The sequence below is a fragment of the Pseudorasbora parva genome, chromosome 23 (genome assembly GCF_024679245.1).
Source record: "Pseudorasbora parva isolate DD20220531a chromosome 23, ASM2467924v1, whole genome shotgun sequence".
Lineage (NCBI taxonomy): Eukaryota > Metazoa > Chordata > Actinopteri > Cypriniformes > Gobionidae > Pseudorasbora > Pseudorasbora parva.
In genome coordinates, this window is record NC_090194.1 from 38,470,154 (window position 1) to 38,486,820 (window position 16,667).

Consider the following 16,667-nt stretch of genomic DNA (forward strand, 5'->3'; position numbering starts at 1 on the left):
CACGCACACGCACACGCACGCACACGCACACGCGTTTCATTGACTGGACACGCGATGGCGCCACTGCCGTAGAAATCATACACACATCTCCGGAATCATCGATCAGTTCATCGATCACCATCAGACGTAATGTCCTACGATAATCCACATTAATCTCTTCTTCAGTGAACACTTTCAGAATTAATAATAAAGTCAAGGCTGCTTTTATTTCTATCTGTGCTGAGACAAAGTTCTTTAATCCGCTAAAGAAATGACTGTAGGCTACGTCATGATGATTATGTTTATTAATCTCATGATGATTATGTTTATTAATCTCATGATGATTATGTTTATTAATCTCAGGATGATTATGTTTATTAATCTCAGGATGCGATGAGCATCACACGCTGTTATCAGTGACACAGTTTACCCGCTCCAGGCGCTCTTTTGTCATCACTGCGCGCTGTTTATAACTGTTAATAACTGTTTATTAATCTGCAGTCAGGGTTTATTTACTCCACGCGCGGTTTAGCGGATGTTATGGAGACCAAACTCTTCTGTTCCTCCACGAGTTGATGATTGACTCTGACTCCTCCCAAACAAACTTCCTCAAACTCCTCGGTCTCTGCTAACCCGAGCCCATGGAGAGAAGGGTCGGCTCGGTGTGTTTGACTCTCGGGTGGTAGTGTGTGTGTGTGTGGGGGGGTCCTCATGATGTCCGACGTGAAGAGGCAGATGTCCTGGCACGAGGATTTCGCCAAAAACATTTCCAGATTCTTTTCCAGGAGTAAATCTGTGGACGCGGAGGGGGAAGAAAGGTTCGTCTCAGTTTTTCTTCCTTCCTTCTATTTTTAGCTGTTAAACGAGTGAAGTCGAGGCCCGTGTGTGTGTGTGTGTTTGTGTTTCTGTCGTCTTTGAGTTTGTTTTGAGTTTTTCTGTGCCAGAATTAAACGATCACATAGTTTCTGTTCTTCTGCAGTTAAAGTGTCTTTACTGCAGATGATTTTATTTCTCCTGTCAAACGGGCTGGAAAAATGTAAAAGAAAAGAGTCATTTAATAGCTCAGGGTGTGTCTCTCTCTCTCTCTCTCTCTCTCTCTCTCTCTCTCTCTCTCTCTCTCTCTCTCTCTCTCTCTCTCTCTCTCTCTCTCTTCCCCCCCCCTCTCTCTCTCTCTCTCCCCCCCCCCCCCCCTCTCTCTCTCTCTCTCTCTCTCTCTCTCTCTCTCTCTCTCTCTCTCTCTCTCTCTCTCCCCCCCCCCTCTCTCTCTCTCTCTCTCTCTCTTCCCCCCCCCCCCCCCTCTCTCTCTCTCTCTCTCTCTCTCTGTGTGTGTGTCTCTGGAGAGAATCTGATATCAGTTGGAGCTGAAGGCGGTTTCTGGCTGTAGCTCAGTATTAATGCTTTGCATGTTCCTCTGATTTGTTTATTTCTCTCAGTGAGAGCAGAGACGCTGATCAAGACCAAACACCTGAGCAGCACCTGAACACAGAAGCACCAGCTCAGGTGTGTGTGTGAGAGAGAGTGTGTGTGAGTGCTCTCTCTCTCTCTCTCTCTCTCTCTCTCTCTCTCTCTCTCTCTCTCTCTCTCTCTCTCTCTCTCTCTCTCTCTCTCTCTCTCTCTCTGTGTGTCTGTCTGTCTGTCAGTGTGTGTGTGTCTGTCTCTCTGTATGTGTGTGTGTGTCTGTCTGAGTGTGTGTGTGTGTGTGTTTGTCTGTTTGTCTGTCTGTCTGTGAGTGTGTGTGTGTCGGTCTCTCTGTATGTGTGTGTGGGCCTGTCTGAGTGTGTGTGTGTCTGTGTGCGTGTGCCTGTCTGTTTGTTTGTGTGTTTGGGTCTTTCTGAGTGTGTGTATGTTTGTCTGTGTCTGTGTGTTTGTGTGTGTGGGTCTGTCTGAATGTGTGTGTGGGTCTTTCTGATTGTGTGTGTGTGTGTGTGTGTGTCTGTGTGAGTGTTTGTGTGTGTGGGTCTGTCTGAATGTGTGTGTGGGTCTTTCTGAGTGTGTGTGTGTCTGTCTGTGTGTTTGTGTCTGTCTGTGTGTGTGTGTGTGTGTGCCTGTCTGTGTGTTTGTGTGTGTGGGTCTGTCTGAGTGTGTGTGTGTGTGTGTGTCTGTCTGTGTGTGTGTTTGTGTGTGTGGGTGTCTGTCTGTGTGTGTGTGTGTGTGCCTGTCTGTGTGTTTGTGTGTGTGGGTCTGTCTGAGTGTGTGTGTGTGTGTCTGTCTGAGTGTGTGTATGTGTGTGTGTGTCTGTCTGTGTTTGTGTGTGTGGGTCTGTCTGAGTGTGTGTGTGTTTGTGTGTCTGTCTGTGTGAGTGTGCCTGTCTGTGTCTGTGTGTTTGTGTGTGTGGGTCTGTCTGAGTGTGTGTGTGTGTGTGTGTGTCTGTCTGTGTGAGTGTGCCTGTCTGTGTCTGTGTGTTTGTGTGTGTGGGTCTGTCTGAGTGTGTGTGTGTTTGTGTGTCTGTCTGTGTGAGTGTGCCTGTCTGTGTCTGTGTGTTTGTGTGTGTGGGTCTGTCTGAGTGTGTGTGTGTGTGTGTCTGTCTGTGTGAGTGTGCCTGTCTGTGTCTGTGTGTTTGTGTGTGTGGGTCTGTCTGAGTGTGTGTGTGTCTGTCTGTGTGAGTGTGCCTGTCTGTGTCTGTGTGTTTGTGTGTGTGGGTCTGTCTGAGTGTGTGTGTGTCTGTCTGTGTGCGTGTGCCTGTCTGTGTCTGTGTGTTTGTGTGTGTGGGTCTGTCTGAGTGTGTGTGTGTGTGTGTGTCTGTCTGTGTGAGTGTGCCTGTCTGTGTCTGTGTGTGTGTGGGTCTGTCTGAGTGTGTGTGTGTGTCTGTCTGTGTGCGTGTGCCTGTCTGTGTGTTTGTGTGTGTGGGTCTGAGTGAGGATATGTGTGTGAGTGTGTGTGTGAGTGTGCCTGTCTGTGTGTGGGTCTGTCTGAGTGTGTGTGTGTCTGTCTGTGTGCGTGTGCCTGTCTGTGTCTGTGTGTTTGTGTGTGTGGGTCTGTCTGAGTGTGTGTGTGTGTGTCTGTCTGTGTGCGTGTGCCTGTCTGTGTGTTTGTGTGTGTGGGTCTGAGTGAGGATATGTGTGTGAGTGTGTGTGTGAGTGTCTGAGGGCGTTTTCACACCTGAAAGTCTAAACCAAAGTTCATGCTTGGATAAATGTTATCCATTGGGTTAGTTTTGGTTTGGTTTCACCTCGTTATCATGCGAGCGCACTAAAGAACTCTAGATCACTGCCTCCTGTTGTCATCGTCTGTGTGTGCATTTTGACATTGATTGGCTTGTAAAAGGGTGTGTGTCTGACGTCAACGTGTTGTCGAATCGGTGGGTATAACTTTGACGATAATGAATGAACAGATGCATATCGCTGCACTATACTGTTATTATTTTGGCATTACTACCTGCAGCACCAACTATACTCGAGGCTAGTTCAAACTCGCCAAATAACCGTCCTCGTGGTGCGAACATTTTTAGCATTGCCGGCAGGAAGGAGGAGAGATTGCAAGCAATCCTGCGAGCCCTGGCACCTCCATTTGGAGAGAGACCAATGAACGCAGGAACCGCAGGAACCCTCTTCCTGTCAATACTCTGAATCTCTGAACCATACAGAAAATGCGTTCACACTAGAAATCAACCAAACCTTTGATCAGTTTGATCCGGACCGAGGCGACCTCTTTTCGTCTGACCAAATTTCATCTGTTTGGTCCAGCCAAGGTTTCACACCTTTAATTTAATTTTTAATTTAACACACACACCTTAATCGAACATGCTATGTTCTTGTTCTTCTCTGTTAAACTGGGTCAATGGCAGCACAAGTCAAGTAACGTTTATTTATATAGCACTTTTTACAATGCCGATTGTTAACCCTAACCCTAACCGTCATACTACTGTCATACTACTGTCATACTACTGTCATGCTACTGTCATACTACTCTCATGCTACTCTCATGCTACTGTCATGCTACTGTCATACTACTGTCATACAACTCTCATACTACTCTCATACTAATGTCATACTACTGTCATACTACTCTCATACTAATGTCATGCTACTGTCATACTACTGTCATACTACTGTCATACTACTCTCATACTACTCTCTCATACTACTGTCATACTACTGTCATACAACTCTCATACAACTCTCATACTACTGCCATACTACTCTCATACTACTCTCATACTACTCTCATGCTACTGTCATACTACTCTCATGCTACTGTCATGCTACTGTCATACTACTGTCATACTACTGTCATACTACTCTCATACTACTGTCATGCTACTGTCATGCTACTGTCATACTACTGTCATACTACTGTCATACTACTCTCATACTACTCTCATACTACTCTCATGCTACTGTCATGCTACTGTCATACTACTGTCATACAACTCTCATACTACTCTCATACTAATGTCATTCTACTGTCATACTACTCTCATACTACTCTCATACTAATGTCATGCTACTGTCATACTACTGTCATACTACTGTCATACTACTGTCATACTACTCTCATACTACTCTCTCATACTACTGTCATACTACTGTCATACTACTGTCATACTACTCTCATACTACTCTCATACTACTCTCTCATACTACTGTCATGCTACTGTCATACTACTGTCATACTACTCTCATACTACTGCCATACTACTCTCATACTACTCTCATACTACTCTCATACTACTCTCATACTACTCTCATACTACTGTCATGCTACTCTCATACTACTGTCATACTACTCTCATACTACTGTCATGCTACTGTCATGCTACTGTCATACTACTGTCATACTACTGTCATACTACTGTCATACTACTGCCATACTACTCTCATACTACTCTCATACTACTCTCATACTACTCTCATACTACTCTCATACTACTGTCATACTACTGTCATACTACTCTCATACTACTCTCATGCGACTGTCATACTACTCTCATACTACTCATACTACTCTCATGCTACTTCATGCTACTGTCATACTACTGTCATACTACTCTCATACTACTCTCATACTACTCTCATACTACTCTCATACTACTGTCATACTACTCTCATACTACTCTCATACTACTGTCATACTACTGTCATACTACTCTCATACTACTGTCATACTACTGTCATACTACTCTCATACTACTGTCATACTACTGTCATACTACTCTCATACTTCTGTCATACTACTGTCATACTACTGTCATACTACTCTCATACTACTGTCATACTACTGTCATACTACTGTCATACTACTGTCATACTACTCTCATACTACTGTCATACTACTGTCATACTACTCTCATACTACTGTCATACTACTCTCATACTACTGTCATACTACTGTCATACTACTGTCATACTACTGTCATACTACTCTCATACTACTGTCATACTACTGTCATACTACTATCATACTACTCTCATACTGCTGTCATATTACTGTCATACTACTGTCATACTACTCTCATACTACTGTCATACTACTCTCATACTACTCTCATACTACTCTCATACTACTGTCATACTACCATCATACTACCCTCATACTACCCTCATACTACCGTCATACTACCGTCATACTACCCTCATACTACCCTCATACTACCGTCATACTACCCTCATACTACCGTCATACTACCCTCATACTACCCTCATACTACCGTCATACTACCCTCATACTACCCTCATACTACCGTCATACTACCGTCATACTACCCTCATACTACCCTCATACTACCGTCATACTACCCTCATACTACCCTCATACTACCGTCATACTACCCTCATACTACCCTCATACTACCGTCATACTACCCTCATACTACCGTCGTACTACCCTCATACTACCGTCGTACTACCCTCGTACTACCGTCGTACTACCGTCATACTACCGTCATACTACCGTCATACTACCGTCATACTACCGTCATACTACCGTCATACTACCCTCATATTACCGTCATACTACCCTCATACTACCGTCATACTACCGTCATACTACCCTCATACTACCCTCATACTACCCTCATACTACCGTCATACTACCGTCATACTACCCTCATACTACCGTCATACTACCGTCATACTACCGTCATACTACCCTCATACTACCGTCATACTACCCTCATACTACCGTCATACTACCCTCATACTACCGTCATTCTACTCTCATTCTACTCTCATACTACCCTCATACTACCGTCATACTACCCTCATACTACCGTCATACTACCCTCATACTACCGTCATTCTACTCTCATTCTACTCTCATACTACTGTCATACTACTCTGTGGGTAGAAGGTAATATGAGATTTTCATACTAACTACGCTCAATTCGGACGTTTTAAAAGAGAGGACAAGTGTGTTAAATAAGAGAGAAATTACAGAATAATGAGCTAAGAAATTTCTTTATTTCTTTTTACTCTTCTGTTTTGTGGTGGTTCAGCACTGAAGGGGTTAAGGCTTAGGCTGGGATGTACTTGGGGAGGGATGTGTGAGAGAGAGAGAGAGACTGCTGCTACTGAAGGCTCCTCTCTCTCTCTCTCTCTCTCTCACTCCCCCCCCCTCTCCCTCTCCCGCTCTCTCTCTTCCTCTCTCTCCCTCTCCCGCTCCCCCCCTCTCTCTCTCCCCCTCTCACTCCCCCCCCCCCCCCCCCCCCCCCAGGAGTCGCAGCTGTGTGACGGCAGCAGTGCGTCACAGACGGAGGACCGCGGCTCCACAGCTCCTGCTGACGGATTCCTCAGACGCCTTTTCCAGTTCAGCCGGAGAGAGCAGAGACAGATACAGGCCGACACACACACACACCGCAGCGGCACAGAGTGTGTGACAGCAGAGAGAGACACACACACACACAGCAGCGGCACAGAGTGTGTGACAGCAGAGAGAGAGACACACACACACAGCAGCGGAGGAAGGGAGGAGCCGGTGGAGCCTTCTGTATGTCATTCAGAGCCCACACACACACAGTAAGTCAACGTTAGAGAGACTGAGTGTGTGAGAGAGTGTGTGTGTGTGTGTTTATGTGTGAGTGTGTGTGTGAGAGAGATAGAGAGAGAGAGAGAGAAAGAGAGTGTGTTTGTGAAAGTGCGTGAAAGAGTGCGTGTGTGTGTGTGTGAGAGAGAGAGAGAGAGAGAGAGAGAGAGAGAGAGAGTGTACTTGCTTATATTACCTTGTGTAACACTTATTACAGTTTAATATAAACCTGAGATCGCCAGCTAGCGGTCCACACAATGTAAATAAATTCATAAACATACTAAATTGTTTTTTTTTAATGTAAAATGTGAGTGAGTGAGTGAGTGAGTGTGTGAGTGAGTCTGGGAGTGAGTGAGTCTGTGAGTGAGGGAGTGAGTGAGTCTGTGAGTGAGTGAGTGAGTCTGTGAGTCTGTGAGTGAGTGAGTCTGTGAGTGAGTGAGTCTGTGAGTGAGTGAGTGAGTGAGTCTGTGAGTGAGTGTGTGAGTGAGTCTGTGAGTGAGTGTGTGAGTGAGTGTGTGAGTGAGTGTGTGAGTGAGTGAGTGAGTGAGTGAGTGAGTGTGAGTGAGTGTGTGAGTGAGTGAGTCTGTGAGTCTGTGAGTGAGTGAGTGAGTGAGTGAGTGAGTCTGTGAGTGAGTGAGTCTGTGAGTGAGTGTGTGAGTGAGTCTGTGAGTGAGTCTGTGAGTGAGTGTGTGAGTGAGTGTGTGAGTGAGTGAGTGAGTGAGTGAGTGAGTGAGTGAGTGTGAGTGAGTGTGTGAGTGAGTGTGTTTCAGTGAGTGAGTGAGTGAGTCTGTGGGTGAGTGAGTGAGTGAGTGAGTCTGTGAGTGAGTGAGTGAGTGAGTGTGTGAGTGAGTGAGTGAGTCTGTGAGTGAGTGTGTTTCAGTGAGTGAGTGAGTGAGTGTGTGTTTTTTCTGTTATCCGTCGTGGTGTCTCACACACAGAAGCTGTTGATGTGACGTATTACCAGATCTGACGCTGATAATTATGGATCATATCTGCACTTTATTGAGCTGTAAACGACTGCGGCTGTTTCTCACTCGTGTGTGTGACGCATTCATGCCTGTCACAGTGATATTTCACACAGGGTTGTGTGAGTGTGTGTTTATTTGATTAAACTTTGGAAATTTGTAGAGTGGTTACATTTTCAATTGTAAAATCAATAAATTAGTTATTTGCGAATATACCAGACATATCTTCATTAATGCATTATAATAACAGTAATTACATTTGTTGCATTTGTATAGCGCTTTTGAACCCTAACCCTAATGACCAACATTTAAATCTCTTAATTGTCTTAATGACTCCTGTTTGAGTCATTGCAGCTCTGATACACACACACACACACACACACACACACACACACACACACACACACACACACACACACAGTCATCTGTGTCTATAATCACATTGCCTGGCACTGAAGCACTACGGCATTATCGACAGTGTGACTTCCTGTAAAGATTCTTTGTAAACGTGTATTGTAAAAAGTGCCATAGCGATAAATATAATTTGAGATGGATAAATAAGTGATGTTTTGTGTGAATAAAGGTGGTGAAGATGTGTGAGTACAGCGACAGATAATCAAGAAGAACATGTTTTGGGGTTTGGGTTTTAGGGAAGTGTTCAGAGGATTTCTGTAATGAAGTGTCTTTATTGAAGCAGAAGCTTTACAGTCCTACAGACAGACGATCTGTAGAGGCACTAGTTCAGACAAGCCTGACAGACAGTTAATCAGCAGAAAGACACTGCAGAGATCTGCAGGGCACACACACACACACACACACACACACACACACACACACACACACACACACACACACACACACACACACACACACACACACACACACACACACACACACACACACACACACACACACACACACACACTCTGAGCATCTCCATATCATGATTCCATTAATGCGTTCTTCTCGGCTACCCCATCTGAGCTTCAGTGCTTCAGAGTGTGTGTGTGTGTGTGTGTGTGTGTGTGTGTGTGTGTGTATGTGTGTGTGTGTGAGTGAGTGAGTTATTGTGTGAGTTAGTGTGTGAGTGAGTCTGTGAGTGAGTGTGTGAGTGAGTGAGTGAGTGTGTGAGTCTGTGAGTGTGTGAGTCTGTGAGTGTGTGAGTCTGTGAGTGAGTGAGTCTGTGAGTGAGTGTGTGTGTGAGTGAGTCTGTGAGTCTATGAGTGAGTGTGTGAGTGAGTGTGTGAGTGAGTCTGTGAGTGAGTGTGTGAGTGAGTCTGTGAGTCTGTGAGTCTATGAGTGTGTGAGTGAGTGTGTGAGTGAGTGAGTTATTGTGTGAGTTAGTGTGTGAGTGAGTCTGTGAGTGAGTGAGTCTATGAGTCTGTGAGTCTATGAGTGTGTGAGTGAGTGTGTGAGTGAGTGAGTTATTGTGTGAGTTAGTGTGTGAGTGAGTCTGTGAGTGAGTGTGTGAGTGAGTCTGTGAGTCTGTGAGTCTATGAGTGTGTGAGTGAGTGTGTGAGTGAGTGAGTTATTGTGTGAGTTAGTGTGTGAGTGAGTCTGTGAGTGAGTGAGTGAGTGTGTGAGTCTGTGAGTGAGTGAGTCTGTGAGTGAGTGTGTGTGTGAGTGAGTCTGTGAGTCTATGAGTGAGTGTGTGAGTGAGTGTGTGAGTGAGTGTGTGAGTGAGTGTGTGAGTGAGTGTGTGAGTGAGTCTGTGAGTCTGTGAGTCTATGAGTCTATGAGTGTGTGAGTGAGTGTGTGAGTGAGTGAGTGTGTGAGTGAGTGTGTGAGTGAGTGAGTGTGTGAGTGAGTGTGTGAGTGAGTGTGTGAGTGAGTCTGTGAGTGAGTCTGTGAGTCTGAGTCTATGAGTGTGTGAGTGAGTGAGTTATTGTGTGAGTTAGTGTGTGAGTGAGTCTGTGAGTGAGTGTGTGAGTGTGTGAGTGAGTGAGTGAGTCTGTGAGTCTGTGAGTGAGTGAGTCTGTGAGTGAGTGTGTGTGTGAGTGAGTCTGTGAGTCTATGAGTGAGTGTGTGAGTGAGTGTGTGAGTCTGTGAGTGAGTGTGTGAGTGAGTCTGTGAGTCTGTGAGTCTATGAGTGTGTGAGTGAGTGAGTTATTGTGTGAGTTAGTGTGTGAGTGAGTCTGTGAGTGAGTGTGTGAGTGAGTCTGTGAGTCTGTGAGTCTATGAGTGTGTGTGTGAGTGAGTGTGTGAGTGAGTGAGTGTGTGAGTCTGTGAGTGAGTGAGTCTGTGAGAGTGTGTGTGTGAGTGAGTCTGTGAGTCTATGAGTGAGTGTGTGAGTGAGTGAGTGTGTGAGTGAGTGTGTGAGTGAGTGTGTGAGTGAGTGTGTGAGTGAGTGTGTGAGTGAGTGTGTGAGTGTGTGAGTGAGTGTGTGAGTGAGTCTGTGAGTGAGTCTGTGAGTGTGTGTGAGTGAGTCTGTGAGTCTGTGAGTCTATGAGTGAGTGAGTGTGTGAGTGAGTGTGTGAGTGAGTCTGTGAGTGAGTGAGTCTGTGAGTGAGTGAGTCTGTGAGTGAGTGAGTCTTTGAGTGAGTGTGTGAGTCTGTGAGTCTATGAGTGTGTGAGTGAGTGTGTGAGTCTGTGAGTGAGTGAGTCTGTGAGTGAGTGAGTCTTTGAGTGAGTGTGTGAGTGAGTAAGTGAGTCTTTGAGTGAGTGTGTGTGTGATTGAGTGAGTGAGTCTGTGAGTCTATGAGTGAGTGTGTGAGTTAGTGAGTGTGTGAGTGAGTGTTTGAGTGAGTCTGTGAGTCTATGAGTGAGTGTGTGAGTCTATGAGTGAGTGTGTGAGTTAGTGAGTGTGTGAGTGAGTGTTTGAGTGAGTCTGTGAGTCTATGAGTGAGTGTGTGAGTTAGTGAGTGTGTGAGTGAGCCTGTGAGTCTGTGAGTGAGTGTGTGAGTTAGTGTGTGAGTGAGTCTGTGAGTCTGTGAGTCTATGAGTGAGTGTGTGAGTGAGTGTGTGAGTGAGCCTGTGAGTCTGTGAGTGAGTGTGTGAGTTAGTGTGTGAGTGAGTCTGTGAGTCTGTGAGTCTGTGACTGAGCGAGTGAGCGAGTGAGTGAGTGAGTGAGTGAGTGAGTGAGTGAGTGAGTGAGTGAGTGAGTGAGTGAGTGAGTGAGTGAGTGAGTGAGTGAGTGAGTGAGTGTGTGTGTGAGTGAGTGAGTGAGTGAGTGAGTGAGTGAGTGAGTGAGTGAGTGAGTGAGTGTGTGTGTGAGTGAGTCTGTGAGTCTATGAGTGAGTGTGTTAGTTAGTGTGTGTGTGAGTGAGTGTTTGAGTGAGTCTGTGAGTCTATGAGTGAGTGTGTGAGTGAGTGTGTAAGTGAGTGTGTGAGTGTGTGAGTGAGTGAGTGAGTGAGTGTGAGTGAGTGAGTGAGTGAGTGAGTGAGTGAGTGAGTGAGTGTGTGTGTGTGAGTGAGTGAGTGAGTGAGTGAGTGAGTGTGTGAGTGAGTGAGTGAGTGAGTGTGTGAGTGTGTGAGTGTGTGAGTGTGTGAGTGTGTGAGTGTGTGAGTGTGTATGAGTGTGTGAGTGAGTGAGTGAGTGAGTGAGTGAGTGAGTGAGTGAGTGTGTGAGTGTGTGAGTGAATGTGTATGAGTGAGTCTGAGTGAGTGAGTGAGTGAGTGAGTGAGTGTGTGAGTGAGTGTGTGAGTGAGTGTGTGAGTGTGAGTGGAGTAACAAACCAACCTCTGAGGAGCCTCACATCTGTATCGTGTGTTTGCTGACGGTGTGCTGATGAGAGGCTGTTGGCATAGGTTTCTCTCCATGTAGCCCAGAACAAATGCTGTAAGCTGTCTCACAGACACACACACACACACACACACACACACACACACACACACACACACAAAGCAAGCTTGTCCACTGTTCTTTCATGCTCGACAGGAAGCCGAGCTGATAAAACACTCTCCAAGTCCAAGAATAGTAACACCTTGGTTGTTTCATTTTCTTAAGGTGACACTTCTTATTTTAAATCCTATTTATATCACAGTTGGCTTGAGATTCGAGTGTGTAGTCAGAGCCTGCTGTGAAATATTCTGCTGAGTGAGTCTCTCATGATTCTTATGGCTGGAGAATGAGCTGGAGATGTTCAGCATTGGGTCGGGTCAGGGGAAACCTATCATGGTACCACGCCTGAGAGCGACCCATTCCTTCACTAATGTGTGTATAGAGCTCTGGAGGTTGACGTCACGCAGCCTAAACACCGCCATTTTGGCAGGCAATCGAAGCGGCTGTAGCATTGGTATCTATAAAATAATTTAAAACCAGACTGTTTAAACCTTATTATTTAAACATGATGGACAGCTGATGTGTGCCACGATGTCAGAACAGACGGGGAAAGCAAATGAGAGAAACTACTTTTGCCTCACATAACTAATGATAAAAATAAGTTCCAATTAAATACGATAGGCTACTTAATAGTGAAAAAAACATGTGCTTTTATATATAAATAACATCCAGAAAGGCTATTTGAAACTAAATTAAGAATCATTAAATAAATACTGAAAAATACTGAATTACATTTATTGTTATGACTGATTTTATTTGGCATGCACCAAAACAGACCTATGGAACACCTATGGCTCGCCGTTTTGGACGGGTTTGCGTTAACTGCTAACATATAATGTTAATCTATTCACATGTTTTCTCTCTTAAAATTTTAGCGGTGAACATTTAAAAAAACATTCATCAAATAAATAAACAAAATAAAAGTAACGCGAGCAGCTCCTCACAGACGGCCACATAAACAAAACGTAACATAAAGTCCAGGCCTGGGTCCTCTCGTCCTTTACTGGCATTGCCTCCGAGCTCCCTCATGATAAGGCTCGAGACCGCTGTGCCTCGCAGGTGACGCTCATTCTCAATCTCACTCGCTGCCTCCATGTCTCTCGCTCCACTCGACTACCCCGCCACACCGCTTCTTTATCGATACACATGAAAAGCACCCCGGATGATTTATAGAGATCTGTTATGTTTTATCTATTAAGTTTTGCCATGGACAAGTCTATATCTTTTGAATTAAAGTGTGCAGTGAACTCTGTTGCCTTGAAACTCATGCTGGCGCCGGCTGTTCCTGCCTGCCAAAATGGCGTTGTAAACAGATTGGGTCCCGTGACCTCCGGAGCTCTATATAGTGTATGTTGTGTGCACAACCCTGAGAGTATTGCATCTGTCCAACAGTTTACTGAGCCTTTTTCATCAGCTTAAAATTCCAGTTGCTGTGTAAATGAGTTTTATCCAGTTCTCTCATCCGACAAAGTACCACACCATCCACCAGAATCTCTAGTTAACTCCAGCTAAATTATGCATAATAATGGGAAAATTAGAGCATTTTAGTGAGAATCGATAAATGCATATTTATCGAAAAGGTTGTTTTACTTTCTGCTTTTACATAACAGCAATATGACACAGAGAGCACTACAAATATCATGAGTTTGTGCTTTAATAGAGCTTGAATGTTTGGTTGTCTGTCCTATTTATGTCTCCATTCGTTGTATGTGGAATTGTGCGGGGAAAGTTTTACTAGTGTCTTCTGTTTCCGTTCAACAGATCTCAGGAACAGACCGAGGAAGACAGAAGTGATGGCTTGAACATCGATGCCAAAGAGTATTTGGAGGAGAAGAGACGTCAGGATCTAGCCTGTCCTCCTGTGGTGACTTATGGCACATACCGTGGACTGAGGGAAGTCAGGAAACCAAAGAAGAAGCATCACGTTGAGCTTCATTCGCCCATCTCTGAGGGAGAAGAGGCTACACAACCTGACAGCCATGAGGACAATGAGATCTCCTCTTCCTCTGTAAACACGATGAACTCTGACTGTCAGGACTATCCGACATCCCCTTCGCAGACACAACAGCTTGAGGACGCATTGACCCAGAGGGACTTATTAGATGAGGTTCCCACTGTTGAATCTGGACCAACTCCCGCCCACCAGCCGTCTCATGTTGCAGACTCTGAGCAGTGTCTTACCTGCATAGAGGTCTACAAAATTCCTCAAGCTGCAGAACCAAGCCCATTGAATGGTCTGGTTAACAGCAGACAGAAGCATCTTGCCCAGAGTGTTACGTTAGAGACGTTATCAGGGGACACCAATGATCTAACACTATCAAACCCTAACACAGACCATCACAACACACTCCCTATTCCAGAACAGAGCTCAGAGCAACCAAAGCCATCAGTAATTGTGAACTGGACAGATGATCCAGCCCTGGATTCTCAGTCACACCAGTGTCCAGAGGAGCCCAAGGGACTAGATGAAGTGGATTCGGTACTAGATGATGAAGTCCTACGATCAGAGTCTAAAAAGATGGTGGACAGCATCCTGACAAATGCACTTGCTGCCCTGCAGAAGATGGAAGTATCTGAGTTTAACGAAGGCTCAGAGGCAGGGCTGTTTGAAGGGTTAGATAGGCGTAGAGATGGAGGCACAGACGCAGAGCATGTGTTTCATGGTATACTTTCGGACCAGACACTGTCTGCTGCTCTGGGGGAAGATCTGGCTGGCCACATGGACATCAGGTCTCCGCCCTCCTCAGGGTACGAGTCCATCGCCGGCTCAGACACGGACATCAGGTGCTTTCTGGGAATGAACTCTGACCTCACCACTACCAGTGCTCCAATCAGCTCTCAAAATGAGAATCAGGCCATTCTTGAATATTCAACCATTCTTGAGGAAAAAAATGTGGATGTAACTGGTTCCCGTAAGAGCATCGGTAGGAACAGGTCTGCTGATGATGAGCCATTATCCCAAAATCTCCATAGCCATAGGGATGTTGTTCATAAAACAGACATCAAGCTCTTCATACCTGCTTTGTCAGAAGAGTCTCTCTCGCAAGAGCAACACACAGGTGAAGTCTCCGCAGGTGGAGAAAAAGGGGGAAAGAGACCTCAGGAGGCAGCCAAAGACAATGCAATGAGCAATAACTGTAGAGCCCTGACCCACAGCTCCTGTGACCCCTCTATCATCTCTCCTGCTTCAGCAGTTCATCAGGAGAGTCTTCAACACAACCTAACTCTCAGTGTAACTCTCAGTGATCCATTTAGCCTCAGTCTTGCCTCGAACACGGCGGATTCGGATATGATGTCAGAAATCTCCCAGCAGCCACCAGCCATACCTGAGGAGACTGAGGCAGCTTATCCAGGCTGCAGTGAGCAGGAACAGATCTCTAACGCTGGGACAGAGTCGAGTGTCCAACCGTCCGTGACTGAGGTCCATTATCATCCTTCTCATTGGGTCTCGGTCCAGTCCGCTCATGACCTGAGCCTGAGCCCGCTGGAGGAGCATTTGAAGCCAGAGCTCACTGTGAATCTAGCAGATTCAGGTAAATCAGCTGGATCTGTTTCAAGTCGGCGAATTCACCTCGACCCTGTGGACAGTTCCAGCAGAACTGCGGCTGTTGTTCCCCATCATTCCAGATTTCACGATCTCGACCTCCACCAGGTAGATGGAGGCTTCGCCATCATCAGCGAGGAGGAAGAGAGTGACATGGTGTTCGTGAACGACACCGGGCCCATGCACAGTCCCAGCACGCGGCGAGCCAGAACTTACCCTTTCTCCTTATCCCCGATCTACGAGGAGGAGTCCGGACGAGAGGAGGCGGAGAGGCTGCAGTTTCCCCCAGGACCAGAAGAGGAGCAGAGGAGCGTAGAACAGCCGGCCTCGTCCATCCTGTCCCTCCTGCAGTCGGTCAGTGAGAGACTTCAGTCCAGTGTGATCTGCAGCTCAAATGAGGATCTGCTGAGCTACTCCCACAGACACCACAGTGAGGAAGAGGAAGAGGACTCCAGTAATCTGCTGAGCTACTCCCACAGACACCACAGTGAGGAAGAGGAAGAGGACTCCAGTAATCTGCTGAGCTACTCCCACAGACACCACAGTGAGGAAGAGGAAGAGGACTCCAGTAATCTGCTGAGCTGCCAGCTCACCGGGGCCAAACCGGAGCATGAGCTCAACTCAAATAATGATGGGACTGTTAATGATGCTCTGGATATAACAGAGGAAGAGCAAGACTGGGATGACACTCTGGGTAATATTGGAGAGAATGCCAGTACTCCTTTCTATCAGTACTTGAAAACCAGACTAATGCCATCAGGTGAGGAAGAACCTGAAGACGCTAAAGGCATTGTGTGTCCTAGTGATTGCAATGCATTTGTTATGGTAAGCAGAGTCTGATTTCAGTCTTAATATACACTCACCGATATGATTATTAGCAACACCATACTAATACTGTGACCCACTTTCGCCTTCAGAACTGCCTTAATTCTCCGTGGCATTGATCAACAAGCTGCTGAAAGCATTCTTTAGAAATGTTGGCCCATATTGATAGGAGAGCATCTTGCAGTTGATGGAGATTTGTGGGATGCACATCCAGGGCACGAAGCTCCCGCTCCACCACATCCCAAAGATGCTCTATTGGGTTGAGATCTGAGGACTGTGGCGGCCATTTTAGTTCAGTCAACTCATTGGCATGTTCAAGAAACCAATTTGAAATGATTGGAGCTTTGTGACATGGTGCATTATCCTGCTGGAAGTAGCCATCAGAGGATGGGCACATGGTGGTCATAAAGGGATGGACATGGTCAGACACAATGCTCAGGTAGGCCGTGGCATTTAAACGATGCCCAATTGGCACTAAGGGGCCTAAAGTGTGCCAAGAAAACATCCCCCACACCATTACACCACCACCTCCAGCCTGCACAGTGGGAACAAGGCATGATGGATCCATGTTCTCATTCTGTTTACGCCAAATTCTGACTCCACCATCTGAATG

The 16,667-nt window shown here is 46.0% G+C and overlaps 1 protein-coding gene across 2 annotated transcripts in view; it reads left to right on the plus strand.

Annotated features, from left to right (window-relative positions):
• Positions 1-574: 574 nt before the first annotated feature.
• The window catches only part of LOC137063088 (beta/gamma crystallin domain-containing protein 2), a 40,378-nt gene continuing 24,285 nt past the window's right edge, over positions 575-16,667 (plus strand). The window contains exons 1-4 of one of the 2 annotated variants that reach the window (XM_067434129.1): positions 575-797; positions 1,413-1,479; positions 6,631-6,932; positions 13,447-16,054. In XM_067434129.1, coding sequence (XP_067290230.1) covers positions 691-797; positions 1,413-1,479; positions 6,631-6,932; positions 13,447-16,054 — 3,084 coding nt within the window. In that variant the 5' untranslated portion in view covers positions 575-690. The remainder of the gene's footprint in view (positions 798-1,412; positions 1,480-6,630; positions 6,933-13,446; positions 16,055-16,667) is intronic. The other variant, XM_067434128.1, reaches the window with a different exon arrangement.